Source organism: Salvelinus fontinalis, chromosome 18 (genome assembly GCF_029448725.1).
Source record: "Salvelinus fontinalis isolate EN_2023a chromosome 18, ASM2944872v1, whole genome shotgun sequence".
NCBI classification, from domain to species: domain Eukaryota; kingdom Metazoa; phylum Chordata; class Actinopteri; order Salmoniformes; family Salmonidae; genus Salvelinus; species Salvelinus fontinalis.
The window spans coordinates 12,481,483-12,500,150 of NC_074682.1; the positions used below are offsets into that span (position 1 = coordinate 12,481,483).

The 18,668-nt window shown below is 40.3% G+C and overlaps 1 protein-coding gene and 2 pseudogenes across 1 annotated transcript; all 3 read left to right on the forward strand.

Annotated features, from left to right (window-relative positions):
• The first annotated feature begins 2,654 nt into the window (after positions 1-2,654).
• Positions 2,655-4,708, forward strand: LOC129815958 (transcription factor HES-5-like; annotated as a pseudogene).
• Positions 4,709-11,516: 6,808 nt separating this feature from the next.
• Positions 11,517-13,215, forward strand: LOC129815959 (transcription factor HES-5-like). The gene is made up of 2 exons (XM_055870168.1): positions 11,517-11,639; positions 11,758-13,215. The coding sequence occupies exons 1-2, from the start codon at positions 11,517-11,519 to the stop codon at positions 12,187-12,189; spliced, it is 555 nt and encodes a 184-aa protein (XP_055726143.1). The 3' UTR covers positions 12,190-13,215.
• Positions 13,216-14,738: 1,523 nt separating this feature from the next.
• Positions 14,739-16,330, forward strand: LOC129815001 (transcription factor HES-5-like; annotated as a pseudogene).
• The last annotated feature ends 2,338 nt before the right edge of the window (positions 16,331-18,668 follow it).

Below are 18,668 nucleotides of genomic sequence, written 5' to 3' on the forward strand. Positions count from 1 at the left end.
AAACATTCAGAGCAGCTGTGCCCCTCAAACTCAATAGCTAATGTGATGTGTAATAAGACACACTTCTATTGTTCCTCCATTGAAAGCAGTGAATGGAGAGAATGTGGGAAACCGAGGAGAACTCACTCACGGGACAATAGACTGGGACCTCTACCCTGGGCTGTCAGAGGTTAGAGTGGGGGTCTGGGTCTCTATGGGGGAATCAATGGATATATTTCTGATAATCCCACAACATTTAATGTTTACTATTTGGATCTTGAATTTAGAAATCTGCTAAAACATGTTTCTAAAAAATGTTCAAGATATAATTGTTTTGCATTTTGAAAGCACTTTTAGGCAGTACCAGCCCCTTCTTCAAGATTCATGCAATTAGTTATGTTTTTATTCGGTTTCTATGTGGGGCATGGTTGAAAACATTATATTTCTTTGTATAAACATACATTTACAGCTTGAATTGACTCTCTGTAACAGTGAGTCTTTATCTGTTGCTTAAGAAATATCTCTGTATTGAGCTTCACCCCCAAGGGCTTGATCTCCTGGGTGGCGCAGTGGTCTAGGGCACTGCATCGCAGTGCTAGCTGCGCCACCAGAGTCTCTGGGTTCGCGCCCAGGCTCTGTCGCAGCCGGCCGCAACCGGGAGGTCCGTGGGGCGACGCACAATTGGCATAGCGTCGTCCGGGTTAGGGAGGGTTTGGCCGGTAGGGATATCCTTGTCTCAGTATGTAAAATGTAATAAAATGTATGCACTCTACTGTAAGTCGCTCTGGATAAGAGCGTCTGCTAAATGACTAAAATGTAAATGTTGATAGGAACTGCTTGTGTAGAGATGAATTAGTATTTAACAAGGCACAGTTGTATTGTTTAGTGGAAGCTCTCTCAATGGGAAAAGTGTGGGAAAGCTCTGGAGAGCAGAGTCACAGTTCAGTGTCCTCATCAGTTCCACCAGCACCTGTGAGTCTCTATGGTGAACAGGCACACTTCTATTGTTCAGTGGATAGAATAGGTGGGAGGGAAATACAATAATTATGAATAAAGCAAAATCTGATTTATTTACCCAACTTGTGTAACGGCATTCAGAGGAAGAAGGTGAAGACCAAGGTGCAGTGTGATACGTGTTCATATTATTTATTTGAAACTGAACACTGAATACAAAATAACAAAAGGAATAACCGGAACAGTTCTGACAGGTGATACAAACACTAAACAGAAAACAACCACCCACAACTAACAGTGGGAAAACAGGCTACCTAAGCATGGTTCTCAATCAGAGACAACGATAGACAGCTGCCTCTGATTGGGAACCATACCAGGCCAAACACATAGAAATAGGAAACCTAGACATACAAACATAGAATGCCCACCCACATCATACCCTGACCAAACAAAAAATAGAAACATACAAAGCAATCTACGGTCAGGGCGTAATTTTATGATAGACCTTCTCTGTCATGATGATGGACAGAGTTTAATTCAGTGCATTTATTTAGTTCAGTTGTTTGTGTGATGAAAAGTGAACAGCTCTCAATTCTAATTAGGCACACAAAAGTTAACCCTTCGTCGATTTATAATGAAACAAATCACAGATAATAATTTTCAACAGCGTACTCAAAGTCATGTGTTATATGCCATTATAAGATGAATACGTATTTATTAAGGTGTGTCTTGTTAGTATAATCTTGCCAGTGCTGATCTTTCCCTCCAGAATCCAGAAGGTTTGTGATGTCAGCCTCTGTCTTTAGTACAACACAGAGTCAATAGCCGTCACTAATGGTCCACTGAGCAGCTTTTGTAATGCATTGATCACAGCACACAGGACTCAGTGTGGGAAACTCAGATCAGCTCTCTACTCACACTGACCAGTAGCCTCAAGACAGAGGACACATCTGCTACGTTTGAACTCCAGAATGCTTGACCTTATAACTACTAATACGGAGTTAAGAGAACCCTTTCTATTGATACTGATGACCCCTAAAATACTGAAAACCAAGGTATACATTACCCTGGTATCTATCCACTCAAGCTGTTAATGTTGACTAAAATCTTATATATTCATAAACATTCTGACTGAATGAAAATATAGATATGTATGAATTTAAACAGGAATTTAAATTGTGAAACATTGTCACACATCATCATATTGTTAAATGTAACTACCGGTATGTGCAAAGTAAAACCGTATTGTGGAGACATTCATTAATATCAGAGGTCATATCCATGGAGAGAATCAAATGTTTCTAAGTCAGTGATGAAGCGTGGATACAGAACACTACATTCAACAATGTCCTTATAGGTGGAGATTAACAACACTGTACGTTTAATTAGAGAAGCTGTGTCAGTCTCACACGTGTAAGTTGTAATGATGAGCGTGCGCTCTGTTAGTGTCATTGATGCCAACATCAGGCAGCAGTCTGGGGGTCACCACTTTCCCAGATTCACACAGTGCTCTGTGAGTGACTCTCCATCACCCTCCACCCCTCCACCTGTTCCCCTGAGACGTGACCATTGTCCCCCAGCAATATGAACACTGAGCATGTGGCAGCTCCACACTCCTCATTGTCCTCCCAAGCTCTCCCATTGGCTACAGACTGTGAGAAACTCCAACAAGCCCAAGACCCACACATTCATATGCAGATTTGGGACTATATATAGGAGAGATGAAGCCAGAAGAGATCATATTTTCTCTACACTGACCTCTACAGCACAGAGATCCAGCCATGGTACCTACAATCAATTCAGCTATGATCTACTCTAAGGAGAACCTGACTCTGACAAACAAGGTAAATTGAAGATTCAAATTAAACAACATTTATTCAATTGCATTGATTGATTGCTTATATGTTTCAATAATGTCACACACCAGAATAAGGTTATTAATGCCTCTCCTTGTCTCTTCTTGCAGCTAAGTAAGCCAGTGGTGGAGAAGTTATGCAGAGATCGTATCAACAACAGCATTGAGCAGCTCAAGTCTCTCCTGGTTCCAGAGATTCTCAACCAGCAGCCCGACTCCAAGCTGGACAAAGCCGACATCCTGGAGATGACAGTTTGCATCCTGAGACAACAGCAACAGAACCAGCCAGTGAGCTCCTCCTCCTGCTCAGCACCTGTCAATCAGGGTTACTCCAGGTGTGTCCAAGAGATTGTTCTCTTCCTGTCTGAAGTCACAGTCCCAGAGAATACTGCTGAGCCACTTCCAGAGCCTGCAGCCATCCTCTGATAAGACCAGGAGTGAGATTGACCGTCCTCAGTTGAGCTCCCCAGCCCAGCACAGCATCAGCAAAGACAAGAGTCCAGTCAACATCGCCCTCTGGAGGCCCTGGTAGAGACCTACATACTGGAGCTCCACTCAGACAAACACAATGGATGGACCATGTTGGTCTAAGATTCATTTCATGGACAGTAATGAGTATAAGTAAATATCTTCTTTGTTTTCTGCTTATGCAGGAGTTTTTAAAAGTCTTGCTGTGATTGAGACATTTCATTTCAGTTGTACTGAAGTTAAAACGTTTTTCCAAGAAAACAATCTGATCGATGAAAACTACATTTTTGTAGTGTTAATTGAAATCATCATAATCTTTATGTTTTGTGAAACGTGTTGGTTATATTTATCATGTGTTCATATTCATGATCAACAATAACTTGAATGGTTCTCTATGAGAACCTTAAAACCAAAATGGATGTTATATGATCAGTCTGTTTGTGATTGTATTTGGCTGATCTGTTTTTAAGGTCAAAATATCATTTATTTTTTTACCACTACATTTGTGTAGTGATATAGTCATATTGACATTGTATTGAGCATCTTCTGTGAAGCATGTATCAGTTCTATATTTGATATTGATCAACTTGAGCTACAGCATCAATGTTCCTCCAGGGGGATTATTTACCCAAACTGGGTATTATACCTGTTATCATCACTCTGTGATTAGCAGTATTTGACCTGTTTTAAGATTATACTTTACACGTGAAATTGTCGCTGACATTACTTGAAAAATGTATTTAGTGCAAATGGGAGAACAAATGTCTAATTGAAAAACCCTTGTTTATTTTGAACAATTCTGTTGTCTTTCATAAAGACAGTAACTGTGTATCCTATACTCTGATAGAGTATCATGTCTTTCATAAAGACAGTAACTGTGTATCCTATACTCTGATAGAGTATCATATCTTTCATAAACACAGTAACTGTGTATCCTATACTCTGATAGAGTATCATGTCTTTCATAAAGACAGTAACTGTGTATCCTATACTCTGATAGAGTATCATGTCTTTCATAAACACAGTAACTGTGTATCCTATACTCTGATAGAGTATCATATCTTTCATAAACACAGTAACTGTGTATCCTATACTCTGATAGAGTATCATGTCTTTCATAAAGACAGTAACTGTGTATCCTATACTCTGATAGAGTATCATGTCTTTCTTAAAGACAGTAACTGTGTATCCTATACTCTGATAGAGTATCATATCTTTCATAAACACAGTAACTGTGTATCCTATACTCTGATAGAGTATCATGTCTTTCTTAAAGACAGTAACTGTGTATCCTATATACTCGTATAGAGTATCATGTCTTGGAGATTTGGTCAAGTTCTTGTTGTGATGTTTAATCACTTTAGTTCTCTTGAAATATTTAACTTAAATTAAGGTATTGAAGATGTGACTCATTGAGTCATTCTGAATAAATACACAAATCTTCATAAGAAACATTCTCGTCTGGTACTTCACTCTTTTCTACACTGAAATAAGCTTCCAATAGAGTTACGTTACTGACATGATATTCCACATCTACAGTTGAAGTCGGAAGTTTACATACACTTGGGATGGAGTCATTAAAACTTGTTTTTCAACCACTCCACAAATTTCTTGCTAACAAACTGTAGTTTTGGCAAGTCGATGAGGACATCTACTTTGTGCATGACACAAGTAAATTTTCCAACAATTGTTTACAGACAGATTATTTCATTTATTATTCACTGTATCACAATTCCAGTGGGTCAGAAGTTTACATCCACTAAGTCTTTGCTTGACATCATGGGAAAATCAAAAGAAATCAGCCAAGACCTCAGAAAAACAATTGTAGACCTCCACAAGTCTGGTTCATCCTTGGGAGCAATTTCCAAATGCCTGAAGTTATCACGTTCATCTGTACAAACAATTGTATGCAAGTATAAACAACATGGGACCACGCAGCCGTCATACCGCTCAGGAAGGAGACGCGTTCTGTCTCCTAGAGATGAAAGTACGTTGGTGCGAAAAGTGCAAATCAATCCCAGAACAACAGCAAAGGACCTTGTGAAGATGCTGGAGGAAACGGGTACAAAAGTATCTATATCCACAGTAAAACGAGTTCTATAGCGACATAACCTGAAAGGCCGCTCAGCAAGGAAGAAGCCACTGCTCCAAAACCGCCATAAAAAAGCCAGACTACGGTTTGCAACTGCACATGGGGACGAAGATGGTACTTTTTGGAAAAATGTCCTCTGGTCTGATGAAACAAAAATAGAACTGTTTGGCCATAATAACCATCGTTATGTTTGGAGGAAAAAGGGGGAGGCTTGCAAGCCGAAGAACACCATCCCAACCATGAAGCATTGGGGTGGCAGCATCATGTTGTGGGGGTGCTTTGCTGCAGGAGGGACTGGTGCACTTCACAAAATAGATGGCATCATGAGGATGCAAAATGATGTGGATATATTGAAGCAACATCTCAAGACATCAGTCAGGAAGTTAAAGCCTGGTCGCAAAAGTGTCTTCCAAATGGACAACGACCCCAAGCATACTTCCAAAGTTGTGGCAAAATGGCTTAAGGACAACAAAGTCCAGGTATTGGAATGGCCATCCCAAAGCCCTGACCTCAATCCTATAGAAAATTTGTGGGCAGAACTGAAAAAGCGTGTGCGAGCAAGGAGGCCTACAAACCTGACTCAGTTACACCCGCTCTGTCAGGAGGAATGTGCCAAAATTCACCCAAACTATTGTGGGAAGCTTGTGGAAGACTCCCCGAAACATTTGACCCAAGTTAAACAATTTAAAGGCAATGCTACCAAATACTAATTGAGTGTATGTAAACGTCTGACCCACTGGGAATGTGATGAAAGAAATCAAAGCTGACATAAATAATTCTCTCTACTATTATTCTGACATTTCACATTCTTAAAAAAAAGTGGTGATATTAACTGACTAAAGACAGGGATTTTTTTAATTAAATGTCAGGAATTGTGAAAACTGAGTTTGAATGTATTTGGCTAAGGTGAATGTATACTTCCGACTTGACCTGTAGCTACTAGCTAGACTACAGTATATGGGGCTAAATAAGAAAAAGCCTACTTTGAGCCAAGTCTGTACAGAATGATCTTGAAAAAATGACACTATACAGGTATATCGTATTCCTCTTGGTGCTTCTCTGAAAACCTACAGAGTAAAATAAAATTAATTTCTAGCCATACTTATTAATTCACATGATTTGGTTTGATGTAGTCAGAAATTGCTGACTAATTATTTAGGCTGTTTATTTGACCTATAATGTCACTTTAATGTAATGAAGTGTGAAAGAGATAATTGGTCATGTTCCCAGAGACATGGCTGTGTTATTTTTACTGAAACACCTGTTTTACATAAATGTCTTTTTAAATATATCAGAATGTATTGCGGTAGCATTTGCATTACATTATTTTGAATATGTACATGATATATCAGGATTCAAGGTGTTAGGCCAAAACTGCTGCTGTCATCTTAGCGCTCTAAAAGTTTAGGGCTGCGGGCTGCATAATATGATGTGTTATAAGACACACTTCTATTGTTCCTCTATTCAAAGCAGTGAATGGAGAGAATGTGGGAAACCGAGGAGAACTCACTCACAGGGCCTCTTCGGGACAATAGACTGGGACCTTTACCCTCGACTGTCAGGGGTTAGAGTGGGGGTCTGGGTCTCTATGGGGGAATCAATGGATCTGTCTCTAATGATCCCATAAATGTTCCTGCATTGTGTCTGATCAAATCTGATCAAACATATACATCTTCCCAAAAGGTTCAAGACATCATATTTTGATGAGCTTTTTTGGAGCACATTTGAACAGTACTTACATTTTCTTCAGGAAACTTGCAATTAATCCAGTTTTTATTCTGTTTGTATGTGGGGCATGGTTTAAACATGCCATTTGTTTGTATACAGAAACACACTTACAGATTGAATTGATTCACTGTAAGAGTGAGTCTGTTTCTTAAGATAAATATTTAAGTAATTCTATTTTTACCCCCAAGGGCTTGATGGGAACTGCTTGTGTAGAGATGAATTAGCATTTAACAAGGCACAGTTGTATTGTTTAGTGGAAGCTCTCTCAATGGGCAGAGTGTGGGAAAGCTCTGGAGAGCAGAGTCACAGTTGATTGTCATATCATCAGACCCACCAGCAATCAAATCAAACTTTATTTGCCACATGCGCCGAATACAACAAGTGTAGACTTTACCATGAAATGCTTACTTACAAGCCCTTAACCAACAGTGCAGTTCAACAAGAAGAAAATATTTACCAATTAGGCTAAAATAAAAAGTATTAATAAAAAGTAACACAATAAGAATAACAATAACGAGGCTATATACAGGGGCACTGGTACCGAGTCAGTGTGCAGGGGTACAGGCTAGTTGAGGTAACCTGTACATGTAGGTTCTGGCGAAGTGACTATGCATAGGTAACAAACAAACAGCGAGTAGCAGCAGTGTACAGGGGGGGATCAATGTAAATTGTCCGGTGGCGATTTACATGAATTGTTCAGCTGTCTAATGGCTTGGGGGTAGAAGCTGTTGAGGAGCCTTTTGGTCCTAGACTTAGCGCTCCGGTACCGCTTGCCGTCCTGGATGGCAGGAAGCTTGGCACCAGTGATGTACTGGGCCATTCGCACTACCCTCTGTAGCGCCTTGTGGTCAGATGCTGATCAGTTGCCATACCAGGCAGCTCTCGACGGTGCAGCTGTAGAAACTTTAGAGGATCTTGGGACCCATGCCAATTCTTTTCAGTCTCCTGAGGGGGAAAAGGTTTTGTTGTGCCCTCTTCACGACTGTCTTGGTATGTTTGGACCATGATAGTTCGTTGGTGATGTGGACACCAAGGAACTTGAAACTCTCGACCCGTTCCACTACAGCCCTGTCAATGTTAATGGGGGGCGTGTTCGGCCCTCCTTTTCCTGTAGTCCACGATCAGCTCCTTAGTCTTGCTCACATTGAGGGAGAGGTTGATGACCTGGCACCACACTGCTAGTTCTCTGACCTCCTCCCTATAGGCCGTCTCATCGTTGTCGGTGATCAGGCCTACCACTGTTGTGTTGTCAGCAAACTTAATGATGGTGTTGGAGTTGTGTTTGGGTGAACAGGGAATACAGGAGGGGACTAAGTACACACCCCATGAGGGGCCCCAGTGTTAAGGATCAGTGTGGCAGACGTGTTGTTGCCTACTCTAACCACCTGGGGGCGGCCCATCAGGAAGTCCAGGATCCAGTTGCAGAGGGAGGTGTTTAGTCCCAGAGTCCTTAGCTTAGTGATGAGCTTCGTGGGCACTATGGTGTTGAACGCTGAGCTGTAGTCAATGAACAGCATTCTCACATAGGTGTTCCTTTTGTCCAGGTGAGAAAGGGCTGTGTGGAGTGTGATTGAGATTGCGTCATCTGTGGATCTGTTGGGGCGGTATGCAAATTGGAGTGGGTCTAGGGTGTCTGGGAGGATGCTGTTGATGTGAGCCATGACCAGCCTTTCAAAGCACTTCATGGCTACCGACGTGAGTGCCACAGGGCGGTAATCATTTAGGCAGGTTACCTTTGCTTTCTTGGGCACAGGGACTATGGTGGTCTGCTTGAAACATGTAGGTGTTACAGACTCGGTCAGGGAGAGGTTGAAAATGTCAGTGAAGACACTTGACAGTTGGTCCATGCATGCTTTGAGTACACATCCTGGTAATCCATTTGGCACAAAGGCTTTGTGAATGTTGACCTGTTTAAAGGTTTTGTTCACATCGGCTACCGAGAGCATTATCACACAGTCATCCAGAACAGCTGGTGCTCTCGTGCATGCTTCAGTATTTCTCGCTTCACTGGGCAGCTCGCGTCTGGGTTTCCCTTTATAGTCCGTAATAGTTTTCAAGCCCTGCCACATCCGACGAGCGTCAGAGCCAGTGTAGTAGGATTCAATCTTAATCCTGTATTGACGCTCTGCTTGTTTGATGGTTTGTCTGAGGGCATAGCGGGATTTCTTGTAAGCGTCCGGTTAGGTCTCCTGCTCTTTGAAAGCGGCAGCTCTAGCCTTTAGCTCGATGTGGATGTTGCCTGTAATCCATGGCTTCTGTTTGGGATATGTACGTACAGTCACTGTGAGGACGACGTCATCGATGCACTTATTGATGAAGCCGATGACTGAGGTGGTGTATTCCTCAATGCCATTGGATGAATCCCGGAACATTTTCCAGTCTGTGTTAGCAAAACAGTCCTGTAGTGTAGCATCCGCGTCATCTGACCACTTCCGTATTGAGCGAGTCACTGGTACTTCCAGCTTTAGTTTTTGCTTGTAAGCAGGAATCAGGAGGATAGAGTTATGGTCAGAATAGCCAAATGGAAGGCGGGGGAGAACTTCGTATGCATCTCTGTGTGTGGAGTAAAGGAGGTCTAGGATTCCCCCCCCCCCCTGGTTGCACATGTGACATGCTGGTAATAATGTGGTAAAACTGATTTAAGTTTGCCTGCATTAAAGTCCCCGGCCACTAGGAGCACCGCTTCTGGATGAGCATTTTCTTCTTTTCTTATGGTTTTATAGAGTTGGTTGAGCGCGGTCTCTGTGCCAGCTTCGCTTTGTGGTGGTAAATAGACGGCTACGAATAATACAGATGAGAACTCTCTTGGTAGATGTCGACAGCTTATCATAAGGTACTCTACCTCAGGAGAGCAATACCTCGAGACTTCTTTAACCAGCTGTTATTGACAAAAAGACACACACCCCCACCCCTCGTCTTCCCAGAGGTAGCGTCTCTGTTCTGCCGGTGCATGGAAAATCCCGCCAGCTTTATATTGTCAGTTTCTTCGTTCAGCCACGTCTCGGTGAAACATAAGATGTTGCAGTTTTTAATGTCCCGTTGTTAGGATAACCTTAATATCAGGTCATCAATTTTATTTTCTAACGATTGCACGTTAGCAAGAAGATTGGAAGGCATTGGGAGTTTACTCGCTCGCCTCCAGATTCTCAGAAGGATCCCCGATCTGCATCCCCTTTTCCGGCTTCTGAAATAAAAATACATTCTAAGTGTACACTTATACAGTATATGTTGTGCAGCACAATTTTGAAATTAAATCCAGTGTTAGGGTGTTTCCATCCAGAATCCAGAAGGTCTGTGATGTCAGCCTCTGTCTTTAGTACAACACAGAGTCAATAGCCGTCACTAATGGTCCACTGAGCAGCTTTTGTAACGCATTGATCACAGCACACAGGGCTCAGTGTGGGAAACTCAGATCAGCTCTCTACTCACACTGACCAGTAGCCTCAAGACAGAGGACACATCTGCTACCTCTGGACTTCCAAAGTGAGGGTTAATTCCCTCCACTCTCAAAATACAGAAATAGTGAACGTGTGCTTATACAAGACTTGGTCTCTCTAATGAGAATACCACGAGGCTGCTGAGGGGAGAACGATTCATAATACTGTCCAGAACGCAGTGAAACGGAATGGCTTCAAACACCTGGAAACCATGTGTTGATGTATTTGTTACCATTCCGTATATTCCGCTCCAGTCATTACCACGAGCCATTTCTCCCGAATGAAGGGGCCACCAACCTCCTGTGGAGAAAACCAATAGTCGATCAGTTCAATCATGATCAATTAGAAGCCACTTAAATGGTCTTATCATTTATCTTAAATCGTTTGTGTGCAATGATTGGGGGGGGGGATCTTGTATTTAACACACATTTGTAAAATGAATGAAGACAATTTGACAAACGATAGCCTGTGAACTGTAATCCAAATATTTGATGAGCACCCCTACCTTGAAATGAAACTGGAACAGACCACAGCACATTCATAACAGTGCAATCAGAGGTCAAACCCATCTTCAAGTGTTTAAATGTGACTGAACCTACACTGTAACAAAACAATGGTATTCAACAACAACAATCAAATGGACTTGGGCAGCAGCATCTGTTTTAATGTAAAGGATGACTGTCAGTCCCACACGTGTAAGTTGTGATGATGAGCGTGTGCTCTGTCAGTGTCATTGATCCCAACATCAGGCAGCAGGTCTGGGGGTCACCACTTCCCAGATTCACACAGTGCTCTGTGAGTGACTCTCCATCACCCTCCACCCTTCCACCTGTTCCCCTGAGACGTGACCATTGTTCCCCAGCAATATGAACACTGAGCATGTGGCAGCTCCACACTCCTCATTGTCCTCCCAAGCTCTCCCATTGGCTACAGACTGTGAGAAACTCCAACAAGCCCAAGACCCACACATTCATATGCAGATTCGAGACTATATATAGGAGAGATGAAGCCAGTAGAGATCAGATTTTCTCTACACAGACCTCTACAGCACAGAGATCCAGCCATGGTACCTACAATCACACCAGCCAGGATCTACTCTAAGGAGCACCTGACTCTGACAAACAAGGTAAACTTAAGATTCAAATTCAAGGAAATTAATTACATTTGATTGATTGTTAATCTGCTTCAATAATGTCATATACCAGAATAAGGTTATTAATGCCTCTCCTTGTCTCTTCTTGCAGCTAAGTAAGCCAGTGGTGGAGAAGTTATGCAGAGATCGTATCAACAACAGCATTGAGCAGCTCAAGTCTCTCCTGGTTCCAGAGATCCTCAACCAGCAGCCCGACTCCAAGCTGGACAAAGCCGACATCCTGGAGATGACAGTTTGCATCCTGAGACAACAGCAACAGAACCAGCCAGTGAGCTCCTCCTCCTGCTCAGCACCTGTCAATCAGGGTTACTCCAGGTGTGTCCAAGAGATTGTTCACTTCCTGTCTAAATGTGAGCAGAAGTCACAGTCCCAGAGAATACTGCTGAGCCACTTCCAGAGCCTGCAGCCATCCTCTGATAAGAACAGGAGTGAGATTGACCATCCTCAGCTGAGCTCCCCAGCCCAGCACAGCATCAGCAAAGAGAAGATTCCAGTCAACATCGCTCTCTGGAAGCCCTGGTAGAGACCTACAGACTGGAGCTCCACTCAGACAAACACAATGGATGGACCATGTTGTTCTAAGATTAATTTCATGGACATTAATGAGTATAAGAAAATATTTTCTTTGTTTTCTGCTTATGCAGGAGTTTTTAAAAGTCTTGCTGTGATTGAGACATTTAATTTCAGTTGTACTGAAGTTAAAAACGTTTTCCTAGAAAACAATCTGATCTTTGAAAACGACATTTTTTGTAGTGTTAATTGAAATCATCATAACCTTTATGTTTTGTGAAAAATGTTGACTATATTGATAATGTGTTTATATTCATGATCAACAATAACTTGAATGGTTCTCTATGAGAACTTATATTATTTACCCAAACTGTACCTGTTATCATCACTTTGTGATTAACAATATTTGACCTGTTTAAAGATTAGATTTTATTTGTGAAATTGTCGCTCACATTATTTGAAAATGTGTTTATTGCAAATGGGAGAAAAACATGTCTAATTGAAAAACCCTTGTTTATTTTTAACAATTCTGTTGTCTTTCATAAAGACAGTAACTGTGTATCCTATACTCTGATAGAGTATCATATCTTTCATAAAGGTAGTAACTGTGTATCCTATATACTCTGATAGAGTATCATACCTTTCATAAAGACAGTAACTGTGTATCCTATATACTCTGATAGAGTATCATATCTTTCATAAAGATTGTAACTGTGTATCCTATATACTCTGATAGAGTATCATATCTTTCATAAAGACAGTAACTGTGTATCCTATATACTCTGATAGAGTATCATATCTTTCATAAAGACAGTAACTGTGTATCCTATATACTCTGATAGAGTATCATATCTTTCATAAAGACAGTAATTGTGTATCCTATATACTCTGATAAAGTCTCATGTCTTGGATATTTGTTCAAGTTCTTGTTGTGATGTTTAATCACTTTATTTCTCTTGAAATATTTACCTTAAATTAAGGTATTGATGATGTGACTCATTGAGTCACTCTGAATAAATACACAAATCTTCAAATGAAATATTTCTGTCTGTTGCTTCATTCTTTTCTTGACAAAGATAATCCTCCAACAACATTAAATGATTAAATTACTGATTTATGAAACTCCACATAGATTAAGTGGCTGATGCAAAAACAATAAAAGTAATCACCCAAGACTATACAGAATGATATTGACTGCATTGGAATGCAACACTCAATTGAATCAATACATTAATTTGTACCTCTGGGTGCTTCATTCAAAATCTACAGAGTAATATCAATGTTAAGAGACATTTCTAGTCATACATTATTATTTTACTGTCATTGTTTTTGTGTAAAGTTATGATAGGCTTTCTCACAATGATGGACAGAGTTTTATTCAGTGCATTTATATAGTTCAGTTGTTTGTGTGATAAAAAGTGAACAGCTCTCAATTCTTATTAGGCACACAAAAGTTGACCCTTTGTCAATTTATAATGAAACAAATCACAGACAATAATTTTCAACAGAGTACTCAAAATCATGTGTTTTATACCATTATAAGATGAATATTTATTTATTAAGGTGTGTCTTGTTAGTATAATCTTGCCAGTGCTGATCTTTCCCTCCCGAATCCAGAAGGTCTGTGATGTCAGCCTCTGTCTTTAGTACAACACAGAGTCAATAGCCGTCACTAATGGTCCACTGAGCAGCTTTTGTAATGCATTGATCACAGCACACAGGACTCAGTGTGGAAAACTCAGATCAGCTCTCTACTCACACTGACCAGTAGCCTCAAGACAGAGGACACATCTGCTACTTTTGAACTCCAGAATGCTTGACCTTATAACTACTAATACGGAGTTAAGAGAACCCTTGCTATTGATACTGATGACCCCTAAAATACTGAAAACCAAGGTATACATTACCCTGGTATCTATCCACTCAAGCTGTTAATGTTGACTAAAATCTTATATATTCCTAAACATTCTGACTGAATGAAAATATAGATATGTATGAATTTAAACAGGAATTTAAATTGTGATACAATGTCACACATCATCATATTGTTAAATGTAACTACCGGTATGTGCAAAGTAAAACCATATTGTAGAGCCATTCATTAATATCAGAGGTCATATCCATGGAGAGAATCAAATGTTTCTAAGTCAGTGATGAAGCGTGGATACAGAACACTACATTCAACAATGTCCTTATAGGTGGAGATTAACAACACTGTACGTTTAATTAGAGAAGCTGTGTCAGTCCCACACGTGTAAGTTGTAATGATGAGCGTGCGCTCTGTTAGTGTCATTGATGCCAACATCAGGCAGCAGTCTGGGGGTCACCACTTTCCCAGATTCACACAGCGCACTGTGAGCCACTCTCCATCACCCCCCACCCCTCCACCTGTTCCCCTGAGACGTGACCATTGTCCCCCAACAATAAGAACACTGAGCATGTGGCAGCTCCACACTCCTCATTGTCCTCCCAAGCTTTCCCATTGGCTACAGACTGTGAGAAACTCCAACAAGCCCAAGACCCACACATTCATATGCAGATTCAAGACTATATATAGGAGAGATGAAGCCAGTAGAGATCAGATTCTCTCTCCACAGACCTCTACAGCACAGAGATCCAGTCGTGGCACCTACAATCACTTCAACTATGATCTAATCTAAGGAGAACCTGACTCTGACAAACAAGGTAAATTGAAGATTCAAATTCAATGACATTTATTTAATTGTATTGATTGATTTCTTTTTTGTTTCAATAATGTCACACACCAGAATAAGGTTATTAATGCCTCTCCTTGTCTCTTCTTGCAGCTAAGTAAGCCAGTGGTGGAGAAGTTATGCAGAGATCGTATCAACAACAGCATTGAGCAGCTCAAGTCTCTCCTGGTTCCAGAGATTCTCAACCAGCAGCCCGACTCCAAGCTGGACAAAGCCGACATCCTGGAGATGACAGTTTGCATCCTGAGACAACAGCAACAGAACCAGCCAGTGAGTTCCTCCTCCTGCTCAGCACCTGTCAATCAGGGTTACTCCAGGTGTGTCCAAGAGATTGTTCACTTCCTGTCTAAAGATGAGCTGAAGACACAGTCCCAGAGAAGACTGCTGAGATACTTCCAGTGCCTGCAGCCATCCTCTGATAAGAACAGGAGGAGAGTGACCCGCCTCATCTTCCCGGCACAGCATCTGCAAATATAAGAGTCCAGTCAACATCGCCCTTTGGAGGCCGTGTTTGAGACCTACAGACTGGAGCGCCACTGAGACAAACACAATGGACAATTGTCATCTATTTTTAATGTAGGGATAATAAGAATACCCATTTTGCTGTTGCAGGATGTTTAAAAAGTATTGCTGTGATTGAGAATTTTACTTCAGTTGTGCTGAAGTTAAAGCATTTTCCTGCGGAAATGATCTGATCTACGAAAACGACATTTTTGTAGTGTTAAAATTGAAATCATAATAATTGATGTTTCATGTAAAATATGTTGATTATGTCAATCATGTGTTCATTCATGATCAACATCAGCTGCAATGGTCCTCTTAGAGGACTTCCAACCCAAATGGGTGTTATATCATCAATATATTTTTGATTTCTTTGATTGATCTGTTTTAAGTTCAACCTGTATAAGATACAAACGTATTACCTCTACATTTGTGTAGTGATATAGTCATATTGACATTGTATTGAGCATCTTCTGTGAAGCATGTATCAGTTCTATATTTGATATTGATCAACGTTCCTCCATGAGGATTATTTAATGAAATCACTCTGTGACTAGCAGTATTTGATCGGTTTTAAGATCAGACTTTATGTGTGAAAATGTTGCTTCCATTACCTGAACACATTTGTCTCATTCTTAAACCCTTGTTTATTCTTTGAGCCGGTTACACTTTACGTACACTCTTATCCAGAGAAACTTACAGTAGTGTCTACATATATTTTCATACTGTGCCCCCATGGGGATTGAACCCATTAGGCTGGAGATTCAAGCACCATGCTCTATCAAGTGAGCTAAGCCAGACTAGGAGACTATCAGTATCTCTTGGAAATGTATCAAAGCTGTAGTTGTGATGTTTCCTCACTTTATTTGCGCCTTAAGTTGTTCTCTGTAAAGTGATTCATTGAGTCAACTTGAATAAATTGAAAATACATCAAATTCATTATTTTGCTTTTCCCTATCATTACTATGATAACATTTCAGCTCAACAACATGTCAAATACTTACAATGTTACATTTTGGTTTAAGATTAATGTATTAGGCAGTAATTATTAAGACGGTGTGAAGATATATTCTTCATCAGAATGTGCAGGGGATTTATGATGTTATTTAAGTACTATCTCATAATGTGTAGGCCTACCTGAAATATAACTACACTGTACCATCACAATTACCGTGTATGTTGTGATAACATAATATGTGATATGTGAACGTGAATGCCACTTGAGACAATTTGTGTTCTAATTCAAATGAAGCTATGTTAGTACATCTCCATGTACACTGGTGTGGGCACAAAAAACACATTTTTCTTAAGAACTAGTGCCATTTAAAGAACAAATAGTTTCGTAACTGATCTTGAGCAATGAGATAAAACCAAACATGGCTGCTACTTGTTGTTGGACGTGGCAGAAAACAATAATTTTGCGAGGTAAAAGTAACCAAAATGATTAGCACAAGGCGCGATGTTGAAACAATATGTACTAAGCCTTTACATGCACATTTGGAAGTCGGAGTTTCCTGTAAATAAGATATAAGAAAGGAAGAAAAGAAAATCAATAAGCTTAATTTGATGATATACTCAAATTTGCTTCAGGATTCAATGAATGATCTTGATTTAAGGTAGATATTTCAAGACGAATAAAGTGATTAAACATCACAACAAAAACACGTTACTGCACTGTCGGAGCTAGAAACACAAGCATTTCTCTACGCCCACAATAACATCCGCTAAACACATGTATGTGACCAATAAAATGTGATTTGATTTGATATCACTACACAATGTAGTGGTTAAAAAACCGCCTCTCTTAGAAATGTTGTCGGTTATAGACAATCACAAACAGATCGATTATATAATACCTATTTTAGGTTAAAAGTCCTCATGGAGGATCGTTAAACGTATTGTTGATTATGAATAAACACATGATCAACATAATCAACACGTTTCCCAAGATAACGACTATAATTATAGCGCTACAAAAATGTCGTTTTCATAGATCAAATAATTTTCTTAGAAACGTATCTTCTCCATCTTTTGTTTTTGCAGGAAGTTTTCAAAGTCTTGCTGTGACTGAGACTATTAATTTCAGTTGTGCTGAATATATCTTCCTGTTCTCATTACTGTCCTTGACATTAATGTCAGACCAACATGGCCCATTGTGTTTGTCTGAGTGGGGCTCCTGTCTGTAGATCTCTACCAGGGCCTCTAGAGGGCGCTGTTGACCGGACTCCTCTCTTTGCTGATGCTCTGCTGGGCTGTTTCCATAGTTCTGAAAAAAGGCTTTATGAAGTGAGATGGATATTTTGGTCATAAGCTTTTGATTGTGATAATGAGTAACCATCAAAGCAACCAAAACTGGCTTGTGGATTGTGGATATTTCCAGGAAGGAAAATTCGTGGAAATATTTTTTGCCATCGATTGAAGGTTATGAAATTTCTAATTATCATTTTGTAATTGCAATGCTAAAAATCACCAGTAGATGACAGTCTAACACTATCTGCCCATCATTTCTGAGCCAACCTCCGCACCAAGTCCATCTCTGGTGTCCGGAGTACAATTTGTAAAGGAATTAAACCATTAAGTGTAGGTGCTCTTAATAACACATTATTGCTTTAGCCTAATAGATAATTGAATACATTATTTGTAAATATTGATATTGACTTTCTTGTTACCTCACTAATGTGTCCACCAGGTACATCAGCACATTTAAGGACTGGTGATCTTGGTGACAATGGTAATAATATGTCTGTCAGGGGCGCAACTTTGGTTTTAGAAGTGTGTGTGTGTGGGGGGGGGGGGGGGGGGGGGGGGGATAATTATACACACTACCGTTCAAAAGTTTTGGGTCACTTAGAAATGTCCTTGTTTTTGAAGGAAAAGCACCATTTCTGTCCATTACAATAACATCAAATGGATCAGAAATACAGTGTAGACATTGTTAATGTTGTAAATTACTATTGTAGCTGGAAACGGCAGATTTTGAATGGAATATCTACATCGGTGTACAAAGGCCCATTATCAGCAACCATCACTCCTGTGTTCCAATAGCACGTTGTATTAGCTAATCCAAGTTTATCATTTTAAAAGGCTAATTGATCATTAGAAAACCCTTCTGCAATTATGTTAGCACAGCTGAAAACTGTTGTACTGATTAAAGAAGCAATAAAACTGGCCTTTAGACTAGTTGAGAAAATGGCAAGAAACAAAGAACTTTCTTCTGAAACTCGCCAATCTATTCTTGTTCTAAAAAATGAAGGCTATTCGTACAACGCTGTGTACT